This window comes from Abramis brama (assembly GCF_963993115.1).
Source record: "Abramis brama genome assembly, chromosome: 4".
Classification (NCBI taxonomy): domain Eukaryota; kingdom Metazoa; phylum Chordata; class Actinopteri; order Cypriniformes; family Leuciscidae; genus Abramis; species Abramis brama.
In genome coordinates this window covers 49,315,615-49,330,594 of record NC_139966.1, presented here as the reverse complement: position 1 = coordinate 49,330,594, position 14,980 = coordinate 49,315,615, and the positions used below count along the sequence as shown (strand labels likewise).

At 37.0% G+C, this 14,980-nt stretch overlaps 1 protein-coding gene across 1 annotated transcript; it reads right to left on the bottom strand.

Annotated features, from left to right (window-relative positions):
* Positions 1–691: 691 nt before the first annotated feature.
* Positions 692–14,980, bottom strand: LOC311080703 (scavenger receptor cysteine-rich type 1 protein M130-like). Its single transcript, XM_084110798.1, has 14 exons — positions 14,705–14,980; positions 8,270–8,414; positions 7,647–7,958; positions 6,542–6,868; positions 6,124–6,438; positions 5,942–6,025; positions 5,538–5,855; positions 4,832–5,128; positions 4,651–4,728; positions 4,160–4,474; positions 3,884–4,033; positions 3,697–3,789; positions 1,611–1,673; positions 692–1,487 (listed from the first exon to the last, which is right to left on the bottom strand). Exons 2-14 carry the CDS (start codon positions 8,325–8,327, stop codon positions 1,432–1,434), a joined length of 2,466 nt encoding a protein of 821 aa, XP_083966924.1. The 5' UTR covers positions 8,328–8,414; positions 14,705–14,980; the 3' UTR covers positions 692–1,431.

Genomic DNA, 14,980 nt, shown 5'->3' with positions numbered 1-14,980 from the left:
ATTTTTAAGTATTTTTTTAACATTTTTTTTAGGATACTATGCATCCTGATAAAGTTCCCTTGGCCTTTGGAATTAAAATAGCCCCACATCATCACATAGCCTTCACCATACCTAGAGATTGGCATGGGGTACTTTCCATAAGATCATCTCTCAATGCAAATCAAACTAGCTATTAGGTTAACTGAAATAAAACCATGCCAATCTCTAGGTATGGTGAAGGCTATGTGATGATGTGGGGCTATTTTAATTCCAAAGGCCAAGGGAACTTTATCAGGATGCATAGTATCCTAAAAAAAAATAAAAAAAAATACTTAAAAATAAAAATCTGCCTGCCTCTATGGGAATTTAACATAGGGGTGTACTCACTTATGCACCATGTATTTTAAGGAAGAACATTTATTTATTTACGATACATTATTCATTCACAAAGAAAATTGGTGTCCTTAAAGGTTGGATTTTTCCTAATTTTTTAAATTAAGGCATTAAGTTCAATTTCCAAAATATGATTTTTTATTCCTCTTTTTAGTCAACTTTAGCATGGGTGTATTCACTTATGCATTGCACTGTATATATATATATATATATATATATATATATATATTTATTGCTTTATATATTTATATACTCCTTATTAATAGTTCTGTTGTAAAGTTTTCTTTGATCGAAGCAGAGACCAGTGAGACAGTTGGGATCGCGTTCAACAGAAGTTGTTCTTTATTGAGAACTCCACTGTACGCGGCTGTAGAAACTTCCAACATGATCTAACTCTAATACAGTATGCATTGTAGTTATATACATTCCAAGGGGGAGGGATTACATAGAGGTGGAGACTCTGAACAAAGCATGCAAATGAAGTAGGAGCACACCCTACTCTGAGTCCAATTGAATCAGCATAACTATTCACATGCTGATACTGGCCAGGAGCTCCAATTCCAAGAGCCATCCCAGAGACGTTAAAGACAAAAGGTGAAAGTCAATCAACCTAACGATTCAATGTATGGGCTCCGAAAGGTGAGAATCAATTGATCTGATTCATTTAAAACACAATAGAGAAAACAAGTCTGGCAGGAACGGAGACTCTTTGCTGGAGACTCAATAAATCAGTCTACTAAACTTTATCAGTTTAGATACTATTGCAGTGGAAAAACTAAATTAAACATTTAATAAAAATGTAATCCAACAGTTATTAAGGTAGTTGTTAAGTTTAGGTATTAGGGAAAAAACACCTTTTCCAGGACCATAGGTCTGTCCACTGGTAATGACATCATCATAGCCCTCTGGTGTGTCATCTACAAATTTAACATGAAATCAATGCCATCAAGCTCAAAACAAACTTGAATGTATATATTAATATGTAGACTGTAGAATCACAGAGAGAACTACAACTACAGCATGATTTCATGAAAAGATGAAGTGGGTGTGGTCAGTGAGTCATATGGCCCCACCCTCTTTATTTGACTCCTCCCCCACATCATCATCATCATAGCCTGTTATTAAAAACAAAAGCAAATTTACATTCTCTGTTGTTTTAATTGCATTTAGGCTTAGTTTAGTTGATCAACATAAAAATGAAATGCATCTGGTTATGTAAACAGATGATAGTATCTTACCTAACTGTTTTTTCACATCTTCATTGCTGTTCTTCACATCATCATCCTCCTCCTGATCTCCCTCTGATACACATGTAAAATAAAACCACATTATAACTTGTAATACACTTTTAATACCATAGATCCCTCAGATTCTCCTCATGACAGTCTGGGTCTATTAGATTATGATGCAGTGAGATCCAGGCAGACGAGATTATGTCTTTAATTATTAAGGAATAACACATTTTATTAAAATGTAGCAAATAAGTTTCAATATAAGATAGAAAAGTAAATACAAGTATTCATATCCAAAAGAATTGTATCTAAAAGATAAGATCAGAGAAAGAAGGACCCAAAAAAAGTATAATATTCGCAGAATGAAAGGAGAAAAAAGAAAGAAGAGGCAGAAGAAGAAGCCCAGAGTCTTCTGAAACGAAACATTTTATTTGCAGTGCGTAACAGGAAAGGACTAGAGAAAGTACCTGAAGTTCTTCTCTTGAAACCATTTAATGATGGACTCAAGACAACATGTACCCTAGCAGGTCTGATAGGTCATGGTCTAAGGCAGTGGTTCCCAATTCCAGTCCTCGTGACCCACTGCTCTGCACATTTTGTATGTCTCCCTTATTTAACACACCTGAACCAGATCATCAGCTCATTAAGAGAGACTCCATGAACTGAACTGAGTGTGTCAGATAAGAGAGACATACAAAATGCGCAGAGCAGTGGGTCACAAGGACTGGAGTTGGGAACCACTGGTCTAAGGGACATGGAATAATTTAATAAGCAATTGTGGTTTTGCACCTTTAAGACCTTTAAGAGAATATTGCAGATTTTGCATTATCTCATGCAGACAGAGATGGAAAGAGACTTATTTTGATACCATGTTACATCACGTAATCAATCCTGATGGAAAATACAGACGGTCAACAGGATGAACCAATCAATTGACGAATATGAAAATCAATGAACATGTAAAATAATAATCATGCAACACAAGGAGTATAACGATTAGGCTCATAATGGTTAAATTAATATAGAAATCAATGACTAGAACTCATAAAGAAAAGATTATTAAGATGCATAGAAAGGAAACATTTATTTAAAAAAATAAAATAAAAGACATCAGTAAAAATGGGCTTTTTTTTTTTTTTTACAACACTGTGAAAACACATCTCGAGACCATGTTTTTTTTTTTTTTTTTTTTTTTTCTCATTTTACTGCTCTGCAACTTGTTTTGTTTTTAAAGCACAACTCAGTTCTGTGTGAACGGCACTGTTGCTCACAGCATTTTCAGGGCTAATTCACACCGCAGTGACAGATGCATGAGACAATCATCAGATCACAGTTTTTTTGAGAAATCATACCACACTGCTCAGACATTCCACGACCCGAGAAACGCAGATGGAAGATGTTCAGTCCGTGGGAAAAAAACAGTGACCAGCGGCATCAGACAGTGACAATAACACACTGATCCAGTATGTACACTGAAGTATGTCTGTTGCTCAGCATCTGTCAGTAGCCAAATATTTGAACTACTATTTCTGTTTCAATAAACTATCATTTATTCAAAGAGCTGATGTGATCAATCATATCATATTTTGGGAAGCCAAGTAAGCTCTTTATCTCTTCCAACTCTACAAATGCACCAAATATAACCCCCTGCTTAGTGCTTAACACTCTCTAAAAATTCACACAAGATCTTCACTGACACACAGACATAAACATGCAGCTTTGTGGTTTGGTGGCTGGTAAAGTCGTATCTACAGATTCATCTGATTACACATCAAAAACCCAGAAACAAAAATAGTCACACCGATCTGACAGTCTCAGTGGAGAGACTTTCATGAATATAGAAAACTTTTCATATGATTAAAATTGAAAAGGCAAATGTGAATGAAAGAAAAAGCTTTAGTTCTAGAGTGGATCAGATCTGGATCACTGATGTCTCCCCTTATTTCAGGATAAATTTCATCAGTTCACACTTACATATAATCAAATAGAGTAAAGTGTATTTGTCATTCTGTCCGAGGGGAGGCTACAGGGGATCTCTAAACATAAATTGTAACATAATTAAAGCTTTTAACATTTTCCCATGATGACTCACCCTTCTGAGTGAAGTGATGTTGTCTGTGATGAATCTCTTGATAAACGGCCTCAGTCGGAGTCCTGTTAAGTCCTGTGTACCAGTCAGAGAGAGCTGTGAGTGTAGACAGACAAACCTGCCGTCAGTTCACAACACATGACTGATCGCACACTGAATAAGACACAATATGACTCTGGATCTCTCCTACCTCTCCTCATCACTCTTTTCCGTTGAATCAGTATAAGCAGTGGCACTAAGAGCAGTAAGAGCAAAACTCCCAGTACAACCACAAGCACAGAGAGAGACACTGGAGGAGTTTGTGGAGGAGTGACTGATGTTGATGTGGACACAGTTAAATCTGTCCTTGTAAAAACAGACAGACACAAACATTAAAAATAATGCAAATTATATTTTAAATAAAAATATTATTAGCTCTAAATGTCAAAAAAATAAAAATAAATAATTCTCAGTGTGTTGCTCTGACTTGCACAGGTGAGTCCAGCGTGCTCTTTGTGGGAGCAGTCAGTGTGGTTCTTCAGGGAGAGAGGACAGTCCCACAGGTGAATCTCATTCCCTCTGCAATCGACTTTGTTCAGCCACACAACACCTTCACCAGCACCAAAGACTGAATTCCCATCAGCCCTCAGTGCTGCTCCACAACCCAGCTGCCTGCAGACCACCTGAGCATCGCTGATGTCCCACAGATCAGCACAGACTGAACCCCACACAGCGTTATGATACACCTCCAGCCTCCCAGAGCACCGGCCCAAACCTCCACTCAGTCTGAGAGGAACATGATCTAAATCACACACAGAAACATCACTGACCAGCTTCAACACATTTACAACAAAACAAACTAAAGCTGGAGGCCTTTAAAGCTTTGATTAATTTTGAATATGGAATCAAAATTAATTTACTGTACAAAAAAGAAATATATAAGAAAAAAAAATATATATAAGCTTATGATAAACTTACTTGAACACTGTCTCTGGTGAGGAGATGGAGAGTTTGAACATGTCAGACGACTGTGAGGAGACTCAGGATTTTCCTTCTCTGAAATATTAAAGTTTCAAAACAGAATATTAGACATCATAAATAATATTTAACCAAACATGATCATGTCAAACTATCTTAAATCAGTTAAATATTATCTGACCTGAGCAGGTGATCTTGGCCACTTCATTATCACAGTCATTCTGTCCCCAGGGTGAAGATGGACACTGCCATAGAGTGGAATCATGACGTCTACATTTAAGTTTATCAAGCCAATTATGAGACTTCAGTCCCTCTGAAGAACTGGGTTCACTGCCAGATCTTCCACAGTTCAGCTCTTGACAGATCAGACTCGCTGTGTCTCTGTCCATCTTGTTCCAGCACACATTACCCCAGGATCCATTGTAGAAAACCTCCACATTCCCTTCACAGCCCTCAGTTAACCTGATCTCTTTAAACTCTAGATGGAAAGGGATGTGCATTAAAAATATTGGTTGCATAAAAAAAATTCAGGTTGTGCTAAAACTAAAATATCACCAAAACAACTGGTTAATACAAGGCTAATGCATGATGCTAGCACTGGTAGCATATGAAAAAGATACTTAATTATATTTGTATAATATATTATGAATCTTATGTATTACTTGATTCTGCTTGGTCAATAAAAAAATATTTAAAAAAGTAGCGGCATCCATGGCAGCGCTGTCTATCAGACCATCATACAGTAAGATGGTCTTTGTTGTAAAATATGATCCATCCGCTCCTGATGATCCTGGTGTTTATTTTGCAAAAATTACCAGCTGCACATTATTCCTTTAAACATTTGAAATTATATATTTAAAAATAGATCACATTACTTTACTGATTACCTGAGCACACGACTCCTACATCCTCCTTGTGTTGACAGTCATGTTTCCCCCAGCCTGGAGAAGAGCAGTTCCACAGGGACGTCTCATTCCCCTCACACTCCACCTCATCCAGCCATATGGGTCCAGAACCAGGACCAAACCAGGCTGGTACCTGCTGGTTACTGAGGGCCACTCCACACTGCAGCTGTCTGCACACCACATGGGCATCTTTAATATCCCAGGAGTTATCACACACTGTCCCCCATGAGCCGCTGTGAAAAACCTCCAGCCTCCCTGCACAGTCTCCCCCAGAACCCACCAGCCTGATGGACCCGTGACCTGATATTCAGAGAGAGAAAAACAGTGCTTGTACATGAACATTATTTATCATTAACAACTAAAGAATCTGATGATGATTTTCTCACCAAAGTTTTTGATTGACAGCTGTTGTGTGGAGCTGCATTTGAGAGTTTGTGGAGAGCTGCAGTTCCTCAGATGAGCTTCACTCTCTGGAGAGAGTATTTATTTGTAATTCAGTATTTATCAAAAATGTATACAACATTTTAATCTGAAACCAATGACTTCATCACAGTGTGAATCTGCTCACCAGAGCAAATGACTCCAACATCTCGTCTATGAGAACATTCAGCTCGACTCCATGAAGAGACGGAACATTCTGAGAGTTTTGTTTCATTCCCGTCACAATCAAACACATCAGCCCAGATTTCACCACTTCCCTCTCCAAACCGGTCTGATCCCACAACAGACACAGCAATCCCACAATTCAGCTGTCTACAGAGGACACTGGCAGCTCTCATGTCCCAGCATGCATCACACACTGTGCCCCATTCATTGAAGTACTGACGCTCAACTCGACCAGAACAGAAGTCAGGACCATTGACCAGTCTGAGGTCAGTGTAACCTGGACAAAGAACAGAGAGTTTACTTAAACAGTGTATTCAAATAAATGTTTAAAAAAGCTTATTTGTGATTATCCCAATAAGTTGTTCTTTCTGCTTTATTACCAGAACATAACAGTCCAATGTCATTCTCATGGGTACAGTTGTATTTGAGAGAAGATGATGTTGGACAGAAATATATCTGAGAGTCGTCTCCTCTGCACTGAATCTCTTGTGTCCACATCTGAGCGTCTCCTTTGCCAAAAGCATCTTCTCCCAGCACCTGTACAGGAGCCCCACAGTCCAGCTCTCTACACACAACCTCTGCATCCTGCTGGTCAAAGGCAGCATCACACACTGTGTGCCAGGTGTTCCCACGAAGGACCTCTAGTCTCCCAGAGCACAGGTGAGGTCCATCAACAAGTCTTGTAAACCGTCCATAGTTTATGGTTTCTGATTATATTGAGAGAGTGCACAGCACAGAAGAACACTTTAATTGGATGTGTTATGTCCTGAAGAGACATCTGGCACTATCATTTTTATACAGACATAAATCAACAGCAAGTCACTGTCCTTTACTTAAATATTTTTAGAATCGAAAAAATTGTATTAATTGTTTAGACAATAACATGTTAATTATTCAACTTCAAATTCAAATTCAAATTGCTCACTTCTAATCTCCCAGAACACAGGTGAGACCCATCAGAAAGTCTGGGATGTTTATGATCTGTTTATATTAAATAAAACCATACAAAATGGATTTATTTAGAGTGGTTGGTGTAAGAGTGTGTTTAATAATAACAACATTCAGTTTTAAATAAATAACATGTATATTATGCCAATTAGCAGGAAAATGGCTAAATAAGTATCGCAGGTTAGACACTGAACCCCAGCCGCCTACAAGAACATCTCCACTCTCCCAGAACACAGGTGAGACCCGTCCACAAGTCTTGACATTCCGTAGTTTATTGTTTCTAAATATATTTACACAACAGGGAAGATCATCTTTCACATTGATTATGATATGGACATAAAACAATAGTCCTTTCATTAATAATAGATTTTATAAATAGATAAAATTAAGACAATAAAATATACAATTTGTCAATTAGTTGCATGTGATTTGCTCTGACAACAAATTACATTAAACTACATTAAATTGCTTATAAGATGTTTATCAAGAAAGTCTGATCAGTGATGCATTAACAGAGTGATGTATGGAGCCGCTCACCTGAGCAAATGACTCCAGCATCATGTTGATGACCACAGTTACTAACACCCCATCCTCTTGATCTACAGTTCTTCAGCGTTAACTCTGATCCACTACAGCCCACATCATCCATCCAGATTGGTCCTGATCCTTGTCCAAAGTAAACAGAACCCACAGCCTCTAGAGCCTCTCCACATCCTATCTCTCTACACACCACTGCAGCATCAGTCTTATCCCAGTCATCATCACACACTGTTCCCCACTGACCATCATGATGAACCTCCACTCTACCAGCACAGCGACTGTTACCACCAACTAACCTTGTCTCAAAATCTGTACATGAAAGAAAGAAAGGGATCGAATCATGCAAAGTCAAGAAATATAAGATGTAAAAGGTTGGTAAATAGAAATACATATAAATATTTTGAACTGGACAACTAAAGCTGGGCATGAGTGTATTGGTTGCCTATAAAAGCTCAAATAATTTATAAAATGTAAATGATAATTAATGATTTAGTGTTGCGATCTTAAGTTTCTAGATATTACAAAGGCTTCTATTAATATAGTGGTCTAATGCCATCATAGACAAAATGCTTTTTTTTTTTTTTTTAATTTTGTATCTTTACAGCCTATTTTGTACTTACCAGATGTGGTTATAGTGACTATAGAGGAGAGTAAAACGAGTGTCAGAAATCCCTCCATCTTCTTCTGCTCGTCACACTGTTTGTTTGACTCTGTTTCTCCTCTGCTCCCTCAAACACACTGAAGAAACTGGCTCCTGTCAGTCCCCTAAAGAGAGAGAGACTCTCACAGCTGCCAATGACACTCACTGTTACCTTATTAGACACAACAGAGGAAATCATCAAACACAATCACTGACCAATCAGAGAAGGCATTTCTGATTTACACCATATATATCAAGAGAACATCTGCGCTGATGAACGGGACTCCTCCTCCACCATGAAAACACACTTCACTGAAGATAGAATCATATCTTTCATAAGTCAGGATGTTGATAAAGTCTCACTAGAGATTGATAGAGAATCACTGTAGGTTATATTCAGCATCAAAGCCTGTCTCTGCACACACAACATACAAGACTGATGACTGACTGCTCACTTACTGACACTTTATTTCACACAGAAAAATACTTGATCTTTGCTTTAAATATAAAAAATTATAAGAAGTTCTTTTTTAGGGGTGACAAATGTCCACAATATTAAGTTTAATACACTATCATGTTCTAACAAAGAACACAATAAACAGCAAGTTAAAAAATATATATAAAATGAATTGCGCAGTTCTGTGTACAACAAACAGAGGCTTATTCAGACAATATTTGTAAATAAACATTGGTTTCTGATCCAAAAGTTCAATGGCCAATGGCTTCATATCAAGCATTTGAGGATGTAGATGTGTTTAATACTGCAATGAGTAATACATCCAGCAGATGGCAGCAACACACTTACTGTAAAGAGAAGCCGAAAAGAGTCTTGACCTTGTGGAAATAATTTGTTCAGAAATTGATCATTTCTCTTTTTACAGCTACAAATCTTTTCTCTTTTTTTTAATTCCACTGAAGATTTATTTTACTCCTTGTCTGTACTCTGTAGTGAGTGATACTTCTTGTAATTTTTTTCATTTGGTAATTATTATTTCTAAATTAAGTGTTTATTAAATTAATATTATTAATAATAATTATAATTAATTATTATTATTATTGCATAGTCATACTGAATGAGGAAAAATGGGGGTTTCCTTCTTTTTTTCGTCCTTAGCTGATCACATGTCTGATTGTAACAGATACAAATTAGAATGTTACAGCATATAAACATTTAAAACAGCACCAAACAAAAATAGAAGATACAAAAAATGTGTTACAACACTCCCTGGCCTTCAACATTTTTATCCATTTTCCACATATTCATCTACATATTAGTTTAATTTAAGTTGAAGTTGCAGTGAATTGTTAAATACTGGGTTGTTCTGTTTAATAGTGATGTTCTGAACTGGTAAGAGGTTCAGTCACAGTCCTGTTGAATCATCCTTTTTTTGCCAATGAGCAAAGTACATCATTTCTCACAAGCCTCTGAAAAACGGTCCAATAATATCACTTTGAATTACAAATAATATAGCAAATGAATTACAACAAATATGGCAAATTGAAAGAAAAAGCACACAGATGAAGTTAATAAGCAACAACATGAAAGCAAAGCATATTCTCTTTCAGTTTATATGTAGAAAATTTCCTAAATGTAATTGATCTGACATATTTCAAAGAGTGACATAAAATATTGATGAATTGCAACTAAAACTTAATAATATGCAGCAATTAAACTGCTCATATAAAAGCTGCATATAAAACAATGTGAGGTGGTGGGTGTGGTCACTGACTTAAACAGCCCCTCCCTTGCTCCTCCCCAAAATAATCATAGTCTCCTGTAAAAAAAACAAAAAAAAAAAAAAAAATTAAATGTATCCATTTGTTTCTAAAGTAACACACTGAACTCATCAATGTTTGAAATACATTACAAAATTTAGTTATGAAAATTAAACGGGACCTATTCAGTGAGAGATAAAGCAGGACAACAGGACACCAAACATCTTCACTCACATTATTATACTCTGATACAAATGTGTCAATCATTATTTTCATAAATAAAACTCACACATAGGTTACTGATATTGTAACGTGTGGTGGTAGTTGAAGGCACAAGAAGAAGATGAGGGTATACACAATGTTTAGTGATCAAGCTCAGGCAGGACAGACACAACCACAACATTAATGAGAACCGACAAGGGACTGAACAAAACAGGGAGCATAAATATACAGGATGAAAGGAGGAAACTATCTAGACCAAGGTGGAGGAAGATTAACTAATAAAGGACTTACAAGCACAGGTGCAGACAAGACAGAACATAATTACTGGTGGAGCAGAGAGGCTGACAGACCAGGGCGACATCGCAGGCCTGAAAGGCTGGTGCTGAGCCGCTGGTTTGCGGGACTGAGGGGGAGACTGGGACTCGGATGACTGGAGCGACGATGTGGCGAGTGAGGATGATGGGGAGGTCGGAGGAGCCCGATGAAGCCGTAGGGGTGCAGGGTGTAGGCGCAGCCGGAATCCCGGAAGTCCAATGCAAAAGCTGGGTGTCGTCCACCGGAGGCTGACCTGGAGAAACGAGGGACTTACAAGGGAGCTTCTGGGCAGACTAGCCGCGGAGGCGATGAGGGAGCGGTGAGCCGAGGCGATGGTGATGGGCTGACAGGCCGAGGTGGAGATATGGGACTGGAGGCCCGAGGTGCATCTGAGGGCTTGGTGGAGGGGAAGCCCGAGGCGCAGAGGATGAGCTGCACGGAGTGAGCGGTGGAGGCAGAGCCGAGGAGCTGGACCACATGGTGCCGACGGATCCAGGGGACTGGTCGTGACCAGCGATGGAGACGGGAGTATGAGGTCAGGTAGCCTGCAGGTTTCTGGACGGGACTGGCAAGGAGGATGAAGACTCAAGGTTGGTGACTAGCGAGGGAATAGGATCCGCAGACCACAGATCTATCAGGTCCAGGTCCGCTCCTGGCTCTGAGGTGGACTGACCTGCCTGCGTCAACTCGGGGGCCTTGATGTTCTCAGTAGTGATGTTACATATGACACTGAAGCTTCAAAGCGTGTATCGAGTACGAAGCGCAATTTCTCATGAATATCCGTGCTGGAGCACATATTGTTTTCAGAGAAAAATGTTATCAACAAAAAAATATGCCTCACTTTCTTTCCAGTCAAACCTATAGCTTATGTTACATGATCATATATTCTGCCATATAAACAGCATAGAAACCATAAAGTAATTATACCACCATTTACTTGTATAAAGCAACTCTCTTGGTATTTTTGTAATTAGTATTAATATAATTGTTACATTTAATTTATTGCCACACTTTAATATGTGAATTATATTGTCAGAAAACTGAACATTTAGCGTTTAAATGTTAGTGTCAGGCTTTTATTTACGCTTAATTGATAAAACAGCGGCGCTGCGCACTCGGGTTTATGGCTGCTGTAAATTTGACCTGCCACAAGATGGCGCTGTTTTCGACACACTTGATGCTTCGAATCTTTTCCCGAAACAATCAGGGGAAAGTATGGCAAGCCGTTTTAACATTTAATCATTTTAACCGACTAGTCTCTATTTTCATGTTACTAGTACTTATTTTTTAGATACTAGTATCTATTCCATTAAGTAGCCTACTAATAGGCTACTTATTCATTAGCTACTAGTGCTTATTCTTTAGGTACTAGTGCCTATTCTTTAGATACTAGTGCTTATTCTTTAGGTACTAGTACTTTTTCAATAGATACTAGTTCTTATTCATTAGATAGGCCTACTAGTACTTATTCATTAGATACTACCTATTAAATAGATACTAGTACTTATTCATTAGATACTAGTACTTATTCATTAGATACTAGTACTTATTCATTAGATACTAGTTCTTATTTATTAGTTACTAGTACTTATTCATTAGTTACTAGTACTTATTATTATATACTAGTACGTCATTAGATACTAGTACCTATTAAATAGATACTAGTACTTATTCATTAGATACTAGTACTTATTCCAATAGTGACTAGTAACTATTCTTTTGTTACTAGTAACAATTTTTTTTTTTTTTTTTGCCATTGACTTCTATGGGGATCTGTCATTCAGAAATCAACTATTTAGTTCTGACTAGTATGTATTCCAATTGTGACTAGTACATATATATTAGATACTAGTAGTTATCAATTAGGTACTAGTACTTATTTTTTAGATACAATTACCTGTTACTAGATACTAGTATGTATTCAATAAATACTAGTACTTATTCATTAGATACTAGTACTTATTCATTAGATACTAGTACTTATAAATTAGCTACTAGTACTTATTCAATAGATACTAGTACCTATTTATTAGATACTAGTATTTATTCCAAATGTTACTAGTATGATTTTTATTTTACTAGTAAGATTTTTAATTGAACTCTCCAGTGGCCGTTCTGACTAGTCATAACATAAGACAAGTAAAAAAGCAGTTGTGACTAGTAAAATAAAAAATCTATGAAAATCTATAAAAAACATGATAAAAGCGACCGTTTGCTGCCATTTTTGTTGTTTAGGCCTACTTGAATATTTAAAACCCAAGCATCGATGTTTTACCACAGGTTTACAATAAAAAGTGATACATTTATCATAATGAATTAATTTGTGTCAAAATTGCACATTAGTCACACAGAAATAAAGAGGTTTAGCCTACCGTAAGGTCTATTTTGTGGTGAGATCTGGTATTTTTGCCTGATTAACCCCTATTTAGGTAGTCTTTTGCTGTCAGGTCAGATTTACTACACTGGCTAGTTTATTATACCAGTTAAATCTAAGGTATGTCCCTTAACACCATACAACAATAACAATCATTGACTCAAAAGATCTTTCAGGTGAAGATATACAAGTGCCTATTCTACTGCTATTGAACTTTCTTTGTAGAGCTGAAGTATGACGAAAATAATACTTGTCTTAATAAAATAAAGGTTTATTTAAATAAAAGAGAAATACTTGGTTACATAATAATCAAAAAACTTGTTAGCAAATAATCAAAAGGTTACAGATTATGATTTTTCAGCTAATCCATTCCCGGATCAGTCTTGGTGTTGTGCCAAATTATTACCCCCCAAATTATTACTACGCAAACTTTTTATGCTAGTTTGCAACGTGCAATCCTTCATGGATGCAGAGATAAGTCCTCTTGTGTCACTCTTATCTTATTTTGTTCTTTCCTTCCATTTTTCTTCTTGTGTGTGCGTATGTCTGAGTGTATTTGGAGGTACATAGGCCTACTCCTTATTAAAACCCATTCCTACAATTTCACAAAAGAAAGAGGACTTTCTTATTCAGTCACGTCTGTTTCTGTTTGTTTGGTAGTTACAGCCAGGACATTTACATCACATTTAGAAAGAATGATAATTTCTACAAATATGCCAGCAAAAATACGACCCGAGGAGCTTTAGCACTCTCTCCCAGTAGTCAAACAAATTGCTGGAGAGGCAATAGGCTACTGGAAAGAGGTAGGCTACTGAAACGTGTGGTGGCAGTAATACAAATTTTAGCCGAAAGAGGACTGCTGCCTCTTCCAGACGAGACTCTTCTCACAGAAACTGCCTGAGAGAGAGAAAAAGACAGAGGAGATCATAAAATGGAAATCAACTCAAACACAGCAGGCGAAGATCAGATACGCTGATAGCAAAAAGACGCTTGAGAGACTGGAGGATGGAGGTTATGAACCTCTGCTGCTTTAGGATAGTAACGGTTACTGATTCATTTCAGTGATAAAGGATGTGGTTTGTAAGAGATGAGAATGGCACAATCATATATATTTTTAATTTATGTTTTTATTCCTTTTCAACATGACTCAGATATAGTACAATTCATCCCTTCATATTGGTCATGATCATTGTCGAAAGTGAGCATCACCAACTGCACGTAATGCTCACAGTCCAGCTCTACACACCACTCCAGCGTCAGACAAATCCCAGCCATCATCACACACTGTTCCCCACTGACCATCATGAAGAACCTCCACTCTACCAGCACAGCCTGTACACAAGGAGCGAGTCTTTTCCACACACATTTTATAGGTATTTTATGCTCTCAACTTAAAATGATTTCCAACCTTTAAAAAAAATGATTTGCAGTTCACTTTTTCTGCAATATGACATTAATTTTTCTATTTTTCATCAATTAATGAGGTAATTAAAAATGCATGTATAATAATTATGCAGAAAAATAGATAATATGAAAGCACAGGATTAAAGGATAATATAAAATGGTGCCAGCAGCATCTTGAATATTATTTTTATGTGAACAACTTTACTATTTAATAATTAACTTAAAACAAAGATAAGTACAGAGGGTAATACGATAGGCTACACAGTGAACAAAAACAAACTAGTAAAGCTTTTAGACCCAGCAAATAAGTTGTTGTATTTCTATACCACTGTAAATCATTCTTATACATCTCCATAATTAGTTGCAATTAAATATTGTTCTTACCTTTGAGAACAAGGATGTAGGATGTCGGTTCAGGGTCCTCGGCGGTGCCTCTATAACCAGTTCAATCATGAATTCGAATGCACTGGGCATTTGCCAATATTAATATTCCATGACCAAAATCATGAAATATTTATAGGGAAGAATTACTCTGAGACTTATTTAAAAAGTTTTACGAATCACCACAACATGATTTCGTTTATTTAAAAAAAGATTCAGAATAATACATAGACAAAAATTTCAAAGGCAAAAATAACACAAACACGTAAAAGTCTTCAC